This window comes from Oenanthe melanoleuca, chromosome 1 (assembly GCF_029582105.1).
Source record: "Oenanthe melanoleuca isolate GR-GAL-2019-014 chromosome 1, OMel1.0, whole genome shotgun sequence".
Classification (NCBI taxonomy): domain Eukaryota; kingdom Metazoa; phylum Chordata; class Aves; order Passeriformes; family Muscicapidae; genus Oenanthe; species Oenanthe melanoleuca.
Genome location: NC_079333.1, coordinates 53,373,559 through 53,394,299, shown reverse-complemented (window position 1 = coordinate 53,394,299; position 20,741 = coordinate 53,373,559). Strand labels below are relative to the sequence as shown.

Genomic DNA, 20,741 nt, shown 5'->3' with positions numbered 1-20,741 from the left:
ACATTCCATTTATTGTGCTTAAGATGCAGCAAAAGAGGACCTGCAACACTTTCAGCAAACAGTATTGAAAAATTCTGTAGCTATTGACATTTCCAAGGAGCTCCATCCTACAACTTGCAGTGAACTTCATTGCAAATACATTAATTATATCTGAATTCCCTCAGATGGGATCAGAATTGCCATTTTTTTCTTGCAACGCTGTAACTAATTCTGAAACACAGACGCTTAGAAAACTACAGAAACACTACAGTTCAGTAGAAGCTCCTGTAACACCACAATCAGGTGAACTTGGACTCTAACAAAAGTGAAACTTAGGAGAGAAGAAAACTGCCCACAGCAACAGTGAAACCACCTAGTAAGTACTAAAAAACCTCCAAACCCAAAAACTCACATCCACCAACTCATATAGAAGTGACTACAGAAGCTATTGGAAGACACTTAGCATTTCAAGTATTTTTGGAACATAAATATTTCACCAATGTCGACCTTTAACTGCTGTTATTCTAATGGAGACCTTGTCAATGACAGTTTACACTATTACAAATTATGCAACAAAAATGGCTGACTGAATTCAAAGGAGTTACACTTCCTTATCAGACTGACAAGTTCCAAAATTACTTTAGATGCAACTTGGATTCATCTAGTGACCTTAATGTAAAAGATTCACCATGGAGTAGACTGTACCTAAATTCCTTGTCGCCTGAGTAGTCAAAAAAGAAAATAAAAAGTCTGTGTTTTTAAAGCTAGTTGATTTAACCACTGTAGCAGTCCAACTCAGGTAACTTCTTAGCTCTCCTCATAAAAAAATTAATGGCTACTGCATTCTAAGAAAGTATTCTGCTTAGAAACCAAATCTTGAAGCATTCCACTTGACACACAGGCCAGAAATCTCACAGTTCTTTGAGGCATCAGGGGATTGTCAGTTCAATACCTTATACATACCTTCTCTATTTGTTTCCCAACCCCCATTTTCCTCTTCACTTTCTGGTGTTCGCTCCTTTGTAATTTTGATATCCTCCTTTTCTCTATGTCTTCCTCGTGAAGACTCTTTCTATAAAGGGAAAAATGCCACATTAGAGTAAACAACTTTACTTTAAAAGAAGCCTGAAGAAGCAGGTGTATTTTACATGGCATTTTGGCTGGGGTTTTTTCATAGCACAAAAAGCATTTTCCCTTTTAGCCTGTTAGACAAATACCTTTCTAAACAAGCAGAGATTCCACAGGCTACATGTTCTAATGCAATTTCATATAATCAGAATGCACATAGCAGATGAGGAAAAGAGAAGAAAGGATTCATAAAATGAGAAGGCTTAACGGCAGGGCAAGAGTCAAGCACACATCAGAGAATAAAGTTTAAAATAGGCACTAAAAGAAGATATTAAGTTCTAAAGACCAGAAGTTTAATGAACATTTAAAGAGTGTAATTTTAACAGTCTGAGCAAGAATTCTCAGCTGTAAATAAGAATATTTATAAGCAAGGCAGATGAGCCTCAGAAGTGGAACCATTTAACTCTTCAGAGGATAAAGAATGTGGAGAGGGAGGACAGTAAAATGAATAAACCTAGAGACCCCTGGCTGGCAGAAGGGGAAAAAATTCTAAAGCAAAACAATCAAATTAAGTTCCATTAGCCTTGTGTTTGACTTTCACTGTCTCCAAGACAAGCCTAACTACTGCAGTAGCACCCATTTCCCATGTGGCAGATGGTCCTGTGAACACTTAAGAAAGCCAGAGTCATCTTTACAAGAAAAAAGATAATTTCAGGTCAATTGATGCTGTGCTGTTCTTATGCCCCTGCTAAATTCCAGTATAAAGCTAAATAGTTTCGCCTCTGCATCTGCTGAAGCAACATTCACTTAATGATCTACCTGGGCTCAAGTGGAATACAGGACAAAGTTTCTCCACTACTAGCAAAAGAAGAAAATTCAAGCTTAGAAGTATCTCAGGTTAATTTGTTAAACAGGAAACCAGAACAGCAAAGTCCATCCCATAGCCCTGTTGTTCTCACCTCACACAGCGCCCTCTTTTATTTTTTGGGGGATTCTTTCATGTTGGTATGTGGGAAAAACACCAAGAAAAGGAGATGCCTTAGAATTTCACTAGCTATTCCTTATCAAGACCTAGATCTTGATTTAATTTAAAACCTTAACATCACCTTAGAAACACTTTATGGAAGCAACATAAAATTGCAGACAGTTACCCAAAAATGAGTGAAATTCAACTACTTCTTTTTATTCAGTAACAATGTTAAAAACCTATCTCTAGTTTAATGACGTAAATCTCTAAAATGATGCAGAAGGTCATAATTTACTGAGTCATGTTGGTTGCTGACATCCACTACACCATCGTCTCAACATGTACTAAAGGCATTCAGTCCAAGAGCCAGAAATCTACTATGCCCCAAAGCAAATTACTTTAAAAGAAAACTACTCTAATGAGATCTAAAAATCTCTAAGTATAACAAGCCTTCTCTGCAACCATTCTTTTCTTGTATAACACTGTTCTTATGTTTCTAGCCCACCCTCCATGAAGGCCACATCCGTTCCACTAAGCTGTATATTTCTGCTATATACTTCAACTAAGTCCTACAACATAAACTAACAAAACCATAATCTCTTAAATATTATTTTAGAATAGAAACTAGAATGCTAGTTTCTATTAATTCAACACTGCCTATTACTAGCAAACTGAAATATAAACACTAGGACAATCTCTCTATGCCAATTAAAAAAAAAACTTCTCAAAGACAATTCATCAAATAACTTGTCATCAAAGAACGTGCAGCAAGTCAATGCTTCAAGTCCAATTTAATAACCCATGTTAATAATACTACAAAACCTGTATGTATCATGCCTACCTCCTCAAACTTACAAGCCAATACAAGCATCTTGAAAGAGCATATATTTTTCTCCTTTCAGGGGAAAGATTCGGTAGTGACAATCATATCTCTACAGAAGAACTGAGAACAAAAACAGCTATCAAACTGAAATGTGGAACACAGGGGAAGCATGGTATTTTACACTAATGTTGTTTAGTTGTCAAAGAAAAAGATTTTGACAACATTGCATCTTGAAAAAAAAAATCAGTTTAGAAATTGAGTATTATTTTTCCTGAGCCATGCAAATCAAGAATTTAAGTTATAATGGTTTAGAACACATACTTAATTTTTCTCACTGAAAAATCTTCAACATATTCCTTTTATTTTAGTTGTTACATATGTAACATTTGATTCCCTCATACTATGGGAATGAAATACTTTCCTTCATATCCTTACAGACTTTTTTTGCCTCTCCCTTGACAAGCCAAGAATAAAGTAAGTTAAGTGCCTAAAAGCCAATAGCATGTCTTTCACTTGGACTTGAAGATGCTGTATACCCACTTAAGTCACTCTTGTTAACTATGCCTCTGCAGACGCTGAAAAATACCACTACTAGATGAGAAACATTACACTCTCATAATTACTTATTTATTTACTAAAAAAATTATTGTAGCTTGTCCTAAGAGGAAACAACTGTTTAGTAGATTTTGTCTACACTGTTTTCAGGTACATGTTCACAGCTAAACATAGGTGTTGGATAGATGTTTAGTTTCATGCTGATGTTCAGGAGAGATGTCACACAAGAAAGGGAAAAACAGATGACATTATTGCTGACTTCTGTGAGATTTTATTTAATTTAATGTCTATTCAGGTTGAAGTTCTATATCCCATGTGCTCAGCACTCTACAGCCCGAGACTTGATGTCTACTTGAATAAATTTCTCACTACTGCCAGAAAAGCCTGGCCAAGCACAAAACGACTCATCCAATCTGTAAAACATGCTTCTAGCCAAGAAGTGTTACTTTGTCAACACCAATGGAAAGAATAGAAGACTCATACAACCTACAATTCTTGCATTGCAGAATACTTGGTTTCAACCTTATCAGGTTGCACACATACATGCAGCAGCAAAATAAACCCATTCAAAGCACAGATTCCTTTAAACCTACAGTAATCTATGTGTATTACAGCTACAACCTTTTGGGCAGGCACAGTACTACTGTGGTCTAGGTACAATATCTTTATAGTGTAAACTACTACCACGCTACAGAAACATAAGAAAATGAATCTGAAGTTCCCCTGACACTAAGAGGTATTTGTTTCCATTTCAGAGATGGAAGACAATGCTGAGTCCTATTTCCAGTGGAAATAGTTAAAAACTACAGTGACAAAACCCACAGATATGAAACAAGTGATACACATTCCTTACAAAAACCTTCCAAAATGTACATTAAGTTCCTCCCACTGTTTCTCCCAAATCATACACACCTTCCAGGTTAAGACTTCATACACACCAATAACTGTCTTCTCATAAAACGGTGAAAAACTCAAAATAAAAATTTCCAACTGAATACAGTAACAGCAGGAACCTCATCTAATTATTTGTATAATAATTCATACGCTAACGTACAGTGCTGAAGTAATTCCAAAAACAAATCCAAGAAACACAAAAACAACTGAGTTCAATGTAGGTGTCCACATAACACAGCGTATTGTCTCTCCAAATAATAGTACAAAGCATGAAAAAAATAAAAATGGATATAGTCTAAAAACTGCCCATATACGAAGTTTCTTCCTGAATACATACAGATTGTACTAGTTATGTCTCCAAAGAAAAAAAAAAAAATCTCTTCTGAAAAGATTTTATACTAGTTATACTGTCTTAGCTTCTTGTGGAACTTATTCAGCTTCATGTGTCTATTTCCTGGCAACCAGGTAGAATTGTTATATATAATGTAAATAGCATTTCCCCTTGTCATTTTGAAATTTGCCACTCTTTCTACAGGGATAAAGTATGAATATGGCGCATCTAACTTACATTCTCTCAAACATACATTATATGCATTCATCCCATGTCCTTTCTTCTCTCCAGTTTATTTCTCACCTCTTTGCCCACTTCAAGAAGACCTTTGACTGTATTTTCTTGCATACAGATGATGATAACCAAACAGCATTCCAAATTAATTTCTACAGCATATTATTGATCATTTTCTATTTCATTTTTATACACCTGAATGTTTCCTTCTACAACTGTGACTTCACTTTGAACACATGGTTTCATTGAGCTGTCCACAACAACTTATTTTTCTACTGCATGGTTTCATTTACTTAAAAAATAATTCATTTTTTGTTTTATTTTACATACTTTCTTCATTGTGCATTACCTTGCACTTGCCAACACAAAGCTTCATCTGCCATTGTACTATCTTTCCCAACCTCTGTAGCATAGCATTCCTCAGACTTCAGTAATCTTAAGTACTGTCTTCAAATCTTCTGCGAAGTTTGACATTTGGGATGTCCAACATTTTTTCTACATTCTTTAAAGTTATTGTTCTTTAAATGAATTACAATAGCATTCTGTGTAATTCAATTGCAAATTAACCTAAAATTTTCTCATTAGCTGGCTTCTAAACCTAAAATATTATATCTGCTATTCTTTGACTATCTATACATACGCATTGAAAGCCTTGCTTCAAAACAAGGTTTAACCTATGTAAGGCAGTTGTCTCTTAACCCCTACTCTCCATCAAAGCTTCGGTCTAGGAGTCTGGTGAAGCACAGATTTTGTCTGCAGGAATGTTTCTTTTTGGTTTCTTTCTTTTTTTATTTAATTTTTAATCAAAATTATGAAACTTCTTATGGAACAAACTACCTTTATTTCAAAGTTTTCTTATCGAGCTCTGCTGTTACCCCAAAAGCTTTAATAAAATATTGAAACATCACATATTAGATCTCCACATAACAGCAGCTCTACTGATGGAGCAAGATTTTTCTTAGCAGTTCAGTCACTTCAGTCTTCTGTCCTTTTAGATATCCTGGTTCTTTGCAAAGCAACTCTTGACGACTGTCCCTCTTCATCTACTTGTTCCAGAATATTTTCTTTGATATCCTCTATTTTGAGAGTTGCCTCCATGGAACTAAAACGAAAGTTCAGCTGTTTCCTCAATCTTCCATTTTATGAGACTGAAGCAGAGCATTTTTTACTCTGCTGTGTGCTTAATCTATAAATAATTGATACTTTAACACTAATTCTCCAATTGCTTTAGATTCTTGCTTCCAGTTCACTTTCACTTGGGTTTTAGTTGTTTAAGAGTATTTTATTATTATATTAAGAGAACACTATAAAAAGCAAAGTTAACTAACCAAAAGTAAGAATTACATCAAAATTAGAGTTGCATCAGGACAGAAGTTACATCAAATTTTTAATGACGGTTGGAAAAAAAAATTTTCCCACCAACCATGTACTCAATAACTGAACAGTTTATTCAAACTATTAGAAAATAAGAGAAACACATTTCAGTAAAAAGACTGAGAGTTTACACAAATTAACAGCAACTGAAAACATGATTGGAAGGTAAGCCATTCTGTTAAATTTAATGATAGCAGCTGCTGCTGATTTATTTACAGCTGACATAAAAAAATTCATTTTACACAGCAAGTAGGAACAGACCAAGAGGAAATGATAGAACATTGTTAATACCTGCAGAAGCAAAACTGATTTTTTACAAATAAAGCCTTTAAAAAATTATTCATATGAAGATGGTCTTAAACATGGTGCAGGAACACAGTGGTGCTATTACTACACAGGGTCACACTACGAACTCTATCCCTATTTGTTTGTAACATTAGAAATGGGTAACACAATTTAAAAATAAAATTCCAGTATTTGAGGGCCACAGGGGTGAAAAAGATGTTTACAAAACAAGAACAATAATGAATTTTTTGCAAAATCCATAAAGTGAGGAGTTGGGGTGCCTGATGAGTATATGAGGAGGAAGGCAAAATGAACCAGCACAATAGTAACTGCATGGTTTCATCAAAAGCAAATTTGGGGTGAACAACTTAAGTCAGGATGCATGTATACAAGGGATATGAATAAGTGTTGGGGAAAAATAGTGGATGACTGAAACAATGGTTAATATACTTTCTTGGTAATAATCAATTATGTTATTAAATACCTGTTTATCAGTATTTATGACACATTTTAAGTCTGTGGGATTTATAAAATCTTTGGGAACCACAAGACCAGAAAGCACTATAAAATTGCAAAACAGTACAAATGTTAAGACACTTCATAACAAAAAATGTGATATGCTATGTACAAAATCATCAGCTCCTTAAAACATTTTCAATATTACAAGTCACAACAATAAGATTTCTAGGACACACTGCCCAATTGCTACTGAGGGATTCTGGAGTTCTGCAAACTCCACTCTTACCCTAACAGGAGAGGATGATTCCTCTGTACTTCGTTTCTGTGGCTCTGCCTCAACATCTTGACGTTTGTTCTTCATTCTTTCCCGAAGATCTCCAGTGGGTCTTTCTGGTGACCTGTGTAATACAGAAACATAATATAACCAGCTCTATGGGACTTTTTTAAAGGAATATTATCTGTCTTTTAATTATTATTTTATTAGTATATCCAGAAAAATCTAAACCTCCCACCCAGAGGCAAGGTGGACTAGTAAGAAAATATTCCGTTCTAAAGGGCTTAAGCATTACAAAAACCCCAATTCTTTCAGAAAGCCAAGGAAGACTTGACTCTAAGAAGAAAAATTACTTCTATGTATATATATGGCATGACTCAGTTACTACTCTATATCAGCTTCAGGTGATCCCATCCAGAATAAATAACCTTTTTTCTGACCAGCATGCAAATGTGCTTCACAATCACTCCTACCAAATATTTCAAGGTAAGATGTAACAATTTTCATAGATATTACATAAATACAAATGTCTCTTTCTATATATTACATATATATATATATATATATATTTAAAACCACAATTAATGCAGAATCAAACTACTGTAGAGTAGCAATGACAGTCACAGAGAAGCACAACTCTGAATGTGGATGAAGTCTGCAAGCAGAGAGAACATAACCTAGGCACCATCCTCCCACAGTCTAGGTGAGGCTGCCACATAGGAAAACACTGCTGCAAGACCATGAACCAGAAATGAACTCTTGGAGGCATCTTCCATTTTCCATCTTGCAGTAATACAATTATTTCACTACCTAATTACAAAATTCTGGATGAACTTTACTAGTCGTGCACCTTTATGATACAATTTCTGTAAAAGATATTACTGTGATGTGGAATGAGAGGAGGAACATCCTGTACTACACTACAATTTTGTCACCTCTTAGTATGGATTAATGAGTTCATTCACCCCTAAAGGGTTAAAAGAGAACAACCACTGCATCGGTGGGCATTGTCACAGGTTGCCCAGAGAAGCTGTGGATACCCCATCCCTGGCAGTGTTCCAGGCCAGGCTGGATGGGGCTCTGAGCTACCTGGTGTAGTGGAAGGTGTCCCTGCCTATGGCAGGGGCTTGGAACCTGATGGTCTTTAAGGTCCCTTCCAACCCAAAGCATTCTGTGATTCTATGATTTAAACAAATTCCAAAGCTAAGGGAATGCAAATTTTCTCTTCATACGCATTTGGCCTGATACTGAGTTTAGTACTTCTGTGATGGCTTAGTTGTACTTATAGACTCTTCTGAAATGGCTCTATATAAGTACTACATCGGTGCCTATCATAAAAAGATTCTAATGCTGTCTTTTGATTAGAAAACTTATATGTAATATATGAAAAATGAAATTGGCATTTCTCTTTTTTCAGATTGAAAGTTTCCATTGAGAAAGTAATTTCTCCCAAACTTCCTGTCACATTATACGTAAAGGGTAAGACTGTCTTTCACAGTCAATGCATACAAAAATTTAATTTAATACCACTACATTTTCAATCTGCACATATTTGAAAGTAATTTTTTCCATTTTGTCCTCTGCACTGTTTCCTATATTTAATTCTCTAAACTGTATCACAGGGTTAAATGTATGAGGACCTACAAAGACCAGTGACTGCTCTCATTTTTTAATGCATTGAATTCTCCAAGAAATTATAAGTACATGTCAATCTAAATCAGAGGAAATGTACAGAAGAGTAGAGCTCTGCATTTTTCATTGCTAAGGATCAAATAATAGCCAGCATACAAGTATAAATAAGTTATCTTCTTTGCATGCATGACTATATGATCTTTAAAGTGTCTGGATTTAGCAAAGGTTATGATTCAAAGAATTTTTCCGCTCCCCCACATTAAAAGGGTAATTCTTCACATTACCATAACTCTCTGAAGCATTCCAACCATCAGCTACCTCAACAAATAAATTGTGTTTCAGCATTAAAGTACAAATCAACATCTTAATTTTTAATAATATTTAAGCTACAAATACAAAGGACTTGGATTAGTGAAACTGAAAATTAAGTTAAAAGGCAGAAAGATTATCAATAATGTATTTGTAAGATTGTTCCTTGAGAGGAATATTTTCAGGAAAAAATCCCAATAGCTGAAGAAGGCAAGAGAACTTGCACTGAATGCATGCAGCTCATGTACCTTACAGAGCGACACCTGATATTTTATTATTTCTTTTTCTAAAGTTATAGGCTGGAGTAATAAACGAAAATATCCAAGCCATTTTTCCCTCCCTCCACACTGAGAAAAGGTATTTTGCTAAAGCAATACCCAAATTACTTAAATATTATAAAAGTTATGAAAAAGCTACAGAAATTTAAAAGCTACACATTCAGGGCTGGGGTTTTTTGGTCAATTTTTTCTTTTTCTTTTTTATTTCTTGGTTTTGCTGTTGCTGGGTCGGCTTTTTTCAGCTTTAGAACACCAAAGCAAAGTCATGGTACTCACCCTATCTCTCCTTCCCCAAAGACATCATAACCCTCCAAAAACTCTTAACAAAATAACACTGACAATTAGTCAAATTTTAAGAAATAATTATTCAGGAAGCCATGACTGTTTTCAGATGCCTTGGCTAAATGAACAGAAAAACAAGCTGATCTACTAGCTGATTTTTCTTTTACGTGTATCACAGCTTCATTTCTACATAACTTTCCCCCAGCCCTCTCCAAAATGGATTTTTGGTTATTCCACATCATGCCCACTGTTGAACTTCAACAGATCATGACAACTGACCTCTGCAATTTAAGATGATGTGGCTAAACTGCAACTTCCAGAACCTTTCAACAAAAGGCATTTTGCAATTTCTTTTTCAATATTTTGAGCTGGACTCATCTTCTAAATAAGGCCTAAAATGCAGAATTTCCTCCTTTCAAATTTGAAGGCAGTTAAGTGATTTTAAACAGCATTACTTTCTGCAACAGTTCAGTTCTCCATGTACAACAGCATTTAAGAAATGCACACTCATAATAGTGCCTTCATTTGCCCCTGTACTTACTTACAGTATCAGGAACAAGTATCCAGCAACAGGCACAGCTTGCAACACACCTACCTGAGAATATCTCTGTGTACCTGTGTGAGAGCACATGTAGGCACAGAGGCAGATGACCAGTATTTGTGTATTGTGTACACATTATAACTGCTCAAGAAACACTGTCCCATTTTCCAGTTTCCCATATTACAATATTTGAAACTTTCAAAATCCATACATTCTTTCTTAATGAGTGCTGACTTGGTTGGGTTTTTAAATGCAATGTGATGATCCCAAATATAGAGGATCAGTCAGACTAAGAAAAGGGCCCAGCAATGGAATAGATCCTGACAATCACATGAAAGAGCCAAACAGGAAGATGCCAGGCAGCTAACCAATAATCTACAAGTGCAGAAAGAGCAAAACTCCTCAAGGGATAGCATATTTACAGACAGCTCTTAGCTTTTCCTTAATTCTGATGCTGGGAAGACTGGCAGGCCTAATACTGAATTCCTCATGCTATCATCAGCTAAGCTTCATGTAAAAACATGTTGGGTTTTATTTCTATAACAAGATTCAAATTCATGGTGTAAGAGGCAGCATTAGTGCTAAAATGGAACAACCTTTTTCACACTTTAGAGTCAAGTTTTCCTACTGTCTGGTGGTGTTTTGAACTATGGGAGGCATTATGGTCAGATAAAACCATTAGCAGGATTTACTGCAGACATGTATGGAACTTGAGGCAGAAGGTATGCAGACAGAAAAGCAGCAAGACATGCTTTGTCCTACCCAACTCCTTGCAAAGTATATGAGACTTCCTTGGTAGGCATGGCTGAACGTGTGCAGACACACTGCCATTTTGTTATCCCAGATATTTGAAAAAGAGAATTGTTTTAACTGAACTGATGTGGAAGCAGCATTAGTTTGGGTTGCCTGAAGCTACTAAAATTGCATTTGAAGTGCTGGGATAACATTTGTGAAAAATTCTCTAATGTTAAATGGCATGAAAATGCCAACATTTTATCATGTATATATTATGTACTAGCTTTTTCTATGCCTGGCCAAGAGCTATTAGTGGAAACTTTTGAAGATAGGCACAGTTCTTTCATTTGTCTGTTTTGGGGGGCGTGTGGGGGTGGAGGGCTTCCTCCCCTATTTTACTTTTAAGAATACATTTATAAAATGCTGAATGTGCCAAGCAAATAAGCAGGAAGATTTTCCTAGGACTATATGAAAAGTCAAAGGACAAAAGTTAGCAATAAGAAGAAAGAAATCAACGCTTTTCTTAAATGTCAAGTGGTGACAGTGAAGCAGAAACACAGCCTTAATCATTAAAAGAAATGTCACTTTGACCAAGCAGAACTACACACTGAGTGTTCCAAACACTGAAAGCAAGGAGAAAGTGACATTATAACAGTTTTAAAATTTAATCTTTAACAGTAAATCACTAACTTTATTCATTTAGAACATTCAGTGCAGAACAGAGTAAAATCTTTTACACACCAAAAGAAACATTAAACTCAGTGATGTATTTTGTATCCCAACTGTTACCACCTTAGAAGCAATGGAAGATCAAACAAGCAAAGTCAAGATCATTCCAAGAGCATGTCACAAGAATAGGAAAAAGAACCAGACATAGAACCCTAACCTCATGCCAACCTTCCTGTTGTTGCTTTACTCTTTGATTCTTCATTGTGTCCATTCATAATCTATAGGTAACATTTGCATCATGAAGGACCGCTGTTTGTAAATTGTGAAGCCTTCACAGAAACACATAGATACTATGCTAAAACCATAAAATACTTCTGTCCTTTATAGCAAGAATACTACAAGAAGGACAGTTGAAAAAAATAAATTAAATTTTATTAACATATAAAGAGACATACAATAAAAAACATTCTATTTTGAAAAATGAGGTATCTTTTTGCATCTCCCCCTATGGTATAGGACATTTTTCTGACAGATAAAGTCACAAAGCCATGTTCTGAGGAGAAGTATTTTCTCACAACAGGAGAGAAAGGACAAACATTCATCAAGCAACACAGCAAAGGCAGAAGGGCTGTGAGTATGAGCACTGCTGTAAGTAATTGCAAACCAGCATTTTAGCACAGGACAGAAAAGTATACCAGAAAGCTGCAGTGACACTATGCCAAAACAAAAAAAGTACTAAGGTACTTGAACTTCCCATTTCAAGTAATATATATTTAATCTGCAACCAGTCGACTCTACTCATTTTTTAAAGCTATATACACACAAAAATCCTGCACATTGCCAAAATAATTGTTTTAAGCAGCTTCATAAGGCAATTGGTTATTGATACAACATACAACTAGGCACACCACAGCATTTCACTTTAAAAAAAAACCAACAAAACAAAAGACAGAGTTGCAAAAGCTATTTTCCTACAGCATGTGAAGAATTCAAAGTGAGTTCTTGATTTACCTTCTATAACTGCTGCTATAGCCTTTACCTCGTGGTGAAGGGCCATGTACGAATCTACATGTGTTCCCATAGAGGCAGTTGCCAGTCTTCAGCCAGTTACGGCACTGTGTCTAAGAGACAGACATTACTGGGTGAATTTCACACTCCTTTCTGGAAATACCATTGGTGTGAGTGTGGCAGAACAAACAAATGACTCCACATTAAGTCCCATTTATCTATAATTTCTGTCCACCAGTAATATAATCGATTAAAAAAATAATTAACAAAGAGCATCAGGCCTGGCAGACAAAATTTTAGGTTGGTGGAAATATTAATATTCATAGTACTACTGCTCCATCCAGAAGCTGGCACAACACACGGTATTTGAAAATTCTAGTATTAGCATGTTGAACAGCCATGCGTTAAAGAGTTCTTTTCACCTTTACTTAACCTCAATAACATCTGAGCATTTGGTGCTTGTGAACTACTCTTTCCCACCACATAAATCCTGGAAAAGAAGATGCTGGGGTGGGGAGGAAAAGAAGAACACTTTTACAACTCACCTCTGCAGTACTTCCAGTGCTGGGTCCAAGCCTTTCAAACACACTGGGTCTTCTGGATGTGCTATCGGATATGGTCTTGGTATTTTCCACTGTGACCTTCCTTCTAATTTTTGACATTTTGTACTACTTCAACCAAAAAAAAAAGCAAAACTGTAAAATCCTTCAGTTTGGGGCTATTGACACTGAACTCACATGAATAAAATAGTATGATATACGTTGCAAGAGTTGCTGCAGAGGCGATGAAGAAAGAAAAGAAGTCATAAATGAGTGAAATGTATCTAATAACACAGACTGCTTCTCACTTGAACTAGTCAGCTGAACACCAGTAATGATAAGTTTTCATTTTATTTCATAACCTGCTTTGCATTCTTCAGCTTCCCCTTGGGAAAGATCATATGACATGTTATTCATTTAGGCAGCAAACACCACACAGGACAGATGCTTTCTTTCATCATGTATTTTTGACGCACAAACTCAAGTGACTTAAAATGAACGGAACCTTTAATGTTATTTCACCAACCTCTCAGAAACCAGTTCCAACCACTAAAAATGCCTCCCACTTTTGAAACAAGTTTCAAGAAATGAGAGCTTTATCTTTTTTCTCCTCTTGTTGTGTTTGACAACCTACTGAAAAACATCTTGCTACTATCCACAGGCTGTGTTTGTTACCAGTCTGATTCCTACAACTATTTGGAATTACATGACTTTAGGAGAAAGAAAAACCAAACAACTCCATAATGATGATGCACCTCCTAAGCTGATCAAAAAGTAGTTCCTTCTCATTAAGAAAAACTGGTTTAACTGTTTAGTATAACTTTGATAAACAAGAAGCCACAATTTATCTCACCTGAGAAAGGAAGGAGTTATAAAAAATAATAAAAACCTATTTAAAGAAAAAAAATATATTCGACACTACAGATAGATTGTACAAAAAGGGGAAAATGAGCCTTAAAAACTATTGTCCATTCTTTACATTCTTTTACATTCTACTTGATCTACGAAAAAAAAAAAAAAAAAGAAGTTTGGGAACACCTGCCAGGTGCTCAACCATTTATTATACCTCTTTGTTGTACTGCAATGTGCCATCACCCTCATTAATCAGTGGATCATGATTAGCCAAACACTAATCTCCTACCCTTCTGCTGCTGTCTCTTCTGCTCCTAAGCACGTCACCGCATTTACAACACACACACACACTTAAACTATCTCACACGCAAACAGGTTACAAATGACAAAGTTTGTCCATAAAGCCAGAATAATACACATTTAAACTAACATCCAGCCAGAGAGGATTAATACATTTTCACTCTTTGATCAGTAATATGTTCCCACTGTATCCATATGGTAAGGTTACATTTCACAGAAACAAAATATTATAATGTGTAGACATGAGACACTTCATTATCTGAACCCTACAGTTATTTCCACAACAAGAGTTCCTAGGAGTCTGACACCTGTGCATTTTCTACAAACAAAATGCTGTGCTGAAGCTCCTGTGAAGCATTTTTGCTCCATTATAAACAATGGAAGAAAGAAAGCTTACATTGTGTATTTGAGATTTCTCAGCAGACCTCTGCTGTACTGACTCCTTCTCCAAACCTCTGATTATCTGAAGAATTTTATCTCAAAAATAAGGTTCAGATAATCAAGACATTAATCAAGACGTTCAGGGAGGGTAGAAGTTAACCATATGGTGTATACCAAACATTAAAAACAATGGTTAACATCAATTAGTGGAAGCAGACAGTCAAACAGTAGAATTTCCAGTAGTATGAAATTATTTGCGTTAGTGAGAACTGTGGAGAATAGAGATTTCCAGAAAGATCTAATCGAGTTAAGAGAATTGAGTAATAATACAACAGCAGATGAAATGCAAATAAGTATAATGCAATGCACACAAGGAGAAATGATTTTGTCTAAATATTTGATGAGACCAAATTAGTCCAGTCTTCTGAGAAAAATAATTAGGAGTCATTGTGGACAGCTCAATGTGCAGCAATAGTTAAAAAGTCTGATAGGATAAACCATTAAAGTTAGAAAGCAAAACAATACCACATCTCACCTAGCTGAGTACCCTTCCATTTCAGGATTCTCACAGAATTTCAGAAAAAAAGTACTAAATTTCTACAGCTTCACGCAGTCACACCCTTTCAATAGGAGATATAAAAATCACACATGCAAAAGCATTTTTAATAAGACAATAATATAACAAATGCCTAATTTGGATTAAACATTTACAGCTAAAAAAGTTGTATCTGAAATAAAAATGGTTAAATAAACGACACTGGCAATGGCAGAGGGAGAGGGTTCAACACATGAAGGACAGATGAGTCTATCTAATACGCAAGTACAGTACACACTGACATCGTAGCAGCATACAGAAAAATCATGTTCATTCTGCCTCAATTCCAATGTAGTTTTATTTTCAAGGAAACAGAGGCAAAACTTTCATTTTAAATGTTAATTTTTACCCAACACTTAGTACCTTTTTGGAATTAACTCGTATAGAAATTATGATGATGACTAGGTTTAAAAGGATAGTTATAAACATGGAGAGGATGAAGGCGGCATCATCATCATAACTGAACAGATAATTTAATTCCAACTGCCTTTTTCCCTGGATTTTGGCATAAGGAAATTAAGAATATAATTCAACCCTTAATTTTCTAAGGTTTGTAAAACCCCCTATTTAAAAAAGCCAAAACAACAACTTACAATGAGAAACAAAAACCTGTGCTATTTCAGGTAGCAATCTGTCACTTCCATCCTCATAGGCTGGCCCATATCTACCAGTTTGTAATTGAGAACAGATCCTTTACTAACAGAAGAGATATTTCATGATAAATTACTCTAAGGAAACAAACCCAGCATGTTATGAGTGCACAGCATATTACTTTCTGCATGCACATATAATCACGAGGGCCTCGCTCATGTAACAAGGATTGCAAGACATTCCAATGCTAAGTGAAGTTATACATACATATACATATGTATGCATATATATACACACATATGTATATATGTATATGTTATCAAAGGCTGCAGGATTAGAGTCCAGACACATTATTCTGAGGCAAACTGAGGAATTTCACTTTGTCCAACATTGCATTTGAGAGGCTGCGTTTGCAAACACAGTCAGTCCCATTTTCATTCTTTAAAGACCAAGTCAGTTGGAAAAATAAAGAGACTATTAAAACAGTATTGAAAAATCTCAGATAGATAATGGGCAGGTTTGGTGTTTCTAAGAAGGTTCCTTGCTCATAAACAAGCACCATAAGGGGAAAAAGTTATGTGTTTTATTTCCAAATTTCTCAGATTGCACATTAATGGACAACCAAGAACAATTTAAACAGAATATCCCATAAAGATTCCCCTTCTCAAACATTTTCACCTTCTGCTGTTTTACCACTGATGACCACAGTCCTGCTATCAATCCCATGCTGATGGCCAGTGCAGTGACTTTCCATCAGATGTCTGTGCCTCTGAATTACCATCTCCTTATCAAACACTAATGTGGGATTAGACAGCCGTGGGTACCAGTGTGGACTGAGCCTTAAGCACTCCTAACATTTTAAATAATTACTACCAGGATTTAAAAAAAAAAAAAAAATTTCTAAGCAGAATATTAAGTACTTCTCTTTTTCAGATATATGACATTGAATTCCTGACTCAGGGGCACTGAGCTTTCTTCTACTTCTGAAACAGAATGAAGTTTCTGAAACTAAGCAAAGTTAACTTCATCCTCCTAAAATAAATTCTATACCTAATATTTTAACTGTAAATTATTACTTTTACACACATAAATAAGATTCATGGCAACCTTTACAATAAATTAGAAATATTATAACGCTAGTATAAGTCATTCACGGATGCATCTACATTATTCTTTAAATGCAGTAACTTTCCCAGGGTGAGAGACAACCTGTTAATGACACTGGTTACACTACCAGTTGAAGGAGAACATATCACAGAGTGTTATTTACATGAATCATCTAAAATGACAGACTTGAGAGGAGTGCACCTAGCATCACTGACCAATGAACTGAAATCAATGAGGCATGATATGATTGACACAGCATTCACTGAATTTCTCTATTTTTTTATTACCAGCATTCCTATGTTTTGTTGTCAAGCACACTTAACGTTTTTCTTCAAAATCAGTGTGATACTACATAAGTCATAATAAAGAGATCTGAAATGCCTGGTTTTCTGTTAGAAAAACCTAATCCAGCCCCCAGAAAAAACGAATCCTGACGGATTCTACAGCAAAACTTGAAACTGAGATGTGACAGAACAAAAGCAAAAGTCAAAACCAAGGAAACATTTAAGGAGATAAAAATCTCTTTAGGAAGTCCAAGACATCACTCATGAGCATGTCAATGTCTGCGCATGCACACCACACACAAGCTAAGCATAACATCACTTCAGAAAATCCTACCTGTGAAGAGATAAATAATATGCCATTTCAAATAACAAGCAAAACAACTTCAAAGTCCTACAGAAGTTCAGATACAAACTCATTATTAACACTTCTTGATAAACTAAATACGTGTTGAAAACTAAGTAACAGCTTTACAAATGGTTCCCTTCACTTTTTAAAATGAAGATCTTTTACCTGAAAACATTTCGGGACCTAGTACAATGTTAACACTTCCATGTCACATTGCTAATAAAATAGCAATATATGAAGAAGTTCCATGGGTATAATACCTAAAAATATTACTAGAAATCGTAAAATGCATTCATAATGAACCTTGCAAAAGAGCAGCCAAATACACAGCCTGTCTGACACAAAACTAGAAATTAATCCAAATTTAAAAACTCCTTGTTGATAACCCATCACCATAGGAACTTGAACCTATCTCTCTAATTTCACATATGGTACTTCTCCACTAGTGGCAAGAAGCAACTGCTAATTATGTTTGCACAAGTACAAAATCATGGTTGGCTTTCTACGGGCAAATAAAAACATCAGGCCCCAGAATGCTATCAGGAAGGATAGAGTATTCCATGCCTTGTCTAACAAAGTCTTCATACTCAAAGAAGATGATTCCCCAGACTAAGGGACAGTCTGTGCAGACTGGCGTGGACAGGTTCAGGTTCACTCTGTCTTAGAGTGAACTCTAATTACCTCTAATCGGTGAGCTGGATCAGCACATTAGCGTGCTGCCACTCTCAGCAAACACGTTGAGAAGCAGGGTGTATTATCTGGGGCACAGCCACATAAAGCCACACTTCTTTAGTTTTCAGGGACGTTGGCTGAGTCTGTCCACTCCCGTCTGCACAGAGGAGCTCACAGTGCGCTTCATCAGCAGCCCAAGATCCCTCAAAGCGCTGGCTGCTAACACACTGAGAGCCAAACACCTGATCTTCAAACAGTCTTGCAGAAGGTTGACAAGAAATCAATGGTGGAGTGAGAATCCATGGAGAAGTCCAAGGCCAGGCCCTCAGCAGACCACCCACAGCACACTAACCCAACCTGCCGGCTACAAGTTCTGGAAGGGATTGCAGTGAGCTTAGCTGCTACCTGAAGAAATGGTGATGACTGAATTTGTACAAGAGAAATTAGCATTCCCTCTTGAGCACATAAAGCAGAAACTATTCTACTGCCAGAAAGTGGGAGAAGAGCACTACAGAAGTGGGAGAAAAAAATCCCAAACAAACCCAAAATACGCCCACGAGCAGGGAATATCCGAGTACACGGGAAGCAGACTGCAGCCCGACCAGCGCCCGACGGAACGGCACCCCGGGCACACGGCGGGCTGGGCTCACCCCCTCTCCTCGGGGCGCCCCCCGTGCGCCCCGGCCCTTCCCCGCCGCTGCGGCCCTTCCCCGCCGCAGCGCCCCGCAGGCCGCGGGCCAGCACCGGGGCCGGGCGGGGGGAAGGGAACGCGGCGGCCCGGCCCGGCCCGCCTCTCCGGCCCATCCTCCGCGCCCGCGGCCGCCCCGCCGCACTCACCTGCTCCTTGCGCTGCCGCGCCGCTCCCCGCCGCCTCCTCCGCCGCCGCCCGGGGCGGAGAGGGTGGGAGGGGGCGAGGGGGGGGTCCGTCCTCCCGGGCCTGAGCGCGGAGCGGCGCGGGCAGGAGGGGGAGGAGCGCGCGGAGCGGCGCGCGCCCCCGCGGACCCGCCGCTCCCGCCCCGCGCGCCGGGACAGCCGTCGTGGGAGCGCCGCCGCCGCCACCGCCTCCGCGCGCCCTTCCCGGCGGCCCTCGCGCCGCCCGCGCCGCCGCCGATGATGACGGCGGTGACGACAGCGGTGACGTCGCAGTTGGGAGGGCGGTGGCGGGAAGGGCGGAAGCGGCGGCGCCGCCATCTTGGGGAGGGCGGGGTAGGGCCCGGCTCCGCCTCCCGGGCGGGGCAATGGGGCTGGCGGGGGCTCTGCAGGAGAAATTCCGTGGGGAGCGGCTGACGGAGCTGGGGGTGTTCAGCTCGGGGGTGACCTAATCGCTGCCTACAAGCACCTGAAAGGAGATTTAGCTACGTGCGGCCCGCCTGATCTCCCTGGCAACAACTGACGGGACGAGAAGACCTAGGATCAAGCTTCACCAATGGAGGTTCAAGTTGAACATTAGCAAGAAATTCTTCTCAGAAATGTGCTAATTGATAAAAGATTGGTGTTAATCATGGAAGTTTTGCAGTTTGTGTAAACCAGAATACTTAGAAAAAATCAGACTTCCCACTTCTTCTGTTTTTTATCTACCAAGACCAGATGATTACTTGACCAATTGTCCGAAGAGCTGTCCCATGGAAGTTTGGAAGTTTCTTTGACCACTGCTGCTTACTTGGCAGAATTATGACAACAAAAAAATAACAATTATTGATTACTACAAGGAAAACCATACTATAAAAAGGGAGCTGCAAACCAGGTTCAGTAGAAGCGTGGAGTGGGCGGTGACCCCCTCACGTTTTCCCCAGCGCACTGTTTCTCTGTCTGTATAAAATAAAGCAATCTAAATTTTGCTGAATATTGAGACTTTTATTTCTCATTTATAACTGAAAGGATGATTAAACATTGGAATGGATGCCTAGGGGGGTGGTGGAATCACTGTAGCTGGAGGTGTTTAAGGAAATACTGTACATGACACTCAGTGCCCTGGTCTAATTGACACGGTGGTGTTGGGGTGTGGATTGGAATCAGTGATCTCAGAGGTCTTTTCCTGCCTCAATGAATCTGTGTTTCCTTGATCTTCAACTCAACAAGGTTACACAGAGCCCTATCCAACCCATCTATAAATGTTTCCAGGGATGGAGAATGAATAAATGTTTCCAGGGACGTTTCCATCCACCACCTCTCTGGGCACCCTGTGCCAGTGCTGCATCTACTGGGATGTGTACTTTTTTCGCCATTTATACTGTGCTCTCTCTATTATACTTGTAGTGCAGTGAGCTACCACTCACTGTGGATATAGGTATAAAAGTATGGCTGGAAAAAAACAATGTGTTCTAAAATGCAGGAGGTGCAGTCATTCTGGGCTTTTGCCTATGTGGAAAGAATTTCA

General features: G+C 37.9%; 1 protein-coding gene across 3 annotated transcripts in view; it reads right to left on the bottom strand.

Moving 5' to 3' along the window:
• The window catches only part of ZC3H13 (zinc finger CCCH-type containing 13), a 45,611-nt gene extending 26,146 nt beyond the window's left edge, over positions 1 to 19,465 (bottom strand). For 2 of the 3 annotated variants that reach the window (XM_056484561.1, XM_056484570.1), the window contains exons 1-5: positions 19,202 to 19,465; positions 13,243 to 13,368; positions 12,701 to 12,810; positions 7,256 to 7,367; positions 943 to 1,051 (exon numbers count right to left, since the gene is read on the bottom strand). In XM_056484561.1, the coding sequence (XP_056340536.1) occupies positions 943 to 1,051; positions 7,256 to 7,367; positions 12,701 to 12,810; positions 13,243 to 13,359 (448 nt within the window). In that variant the 5' untranslated portion in view covers positions 13,360 to 13,368; positions 19,202 to 19,465. The remainder of the gene's footprint in view (positions 1 to 942; positions 1,052 to 7,255; positions 7,368 to 12,700; positions 12,811 to 13,242; positions 13,369 to 19,201) is intronic. The other variant, XM_056484551.1, reaches the window with a different exon arrangement.
• Between the last annotated feature and the right edge of the window lie 1,276 nt (positions 19,466 to 20,741).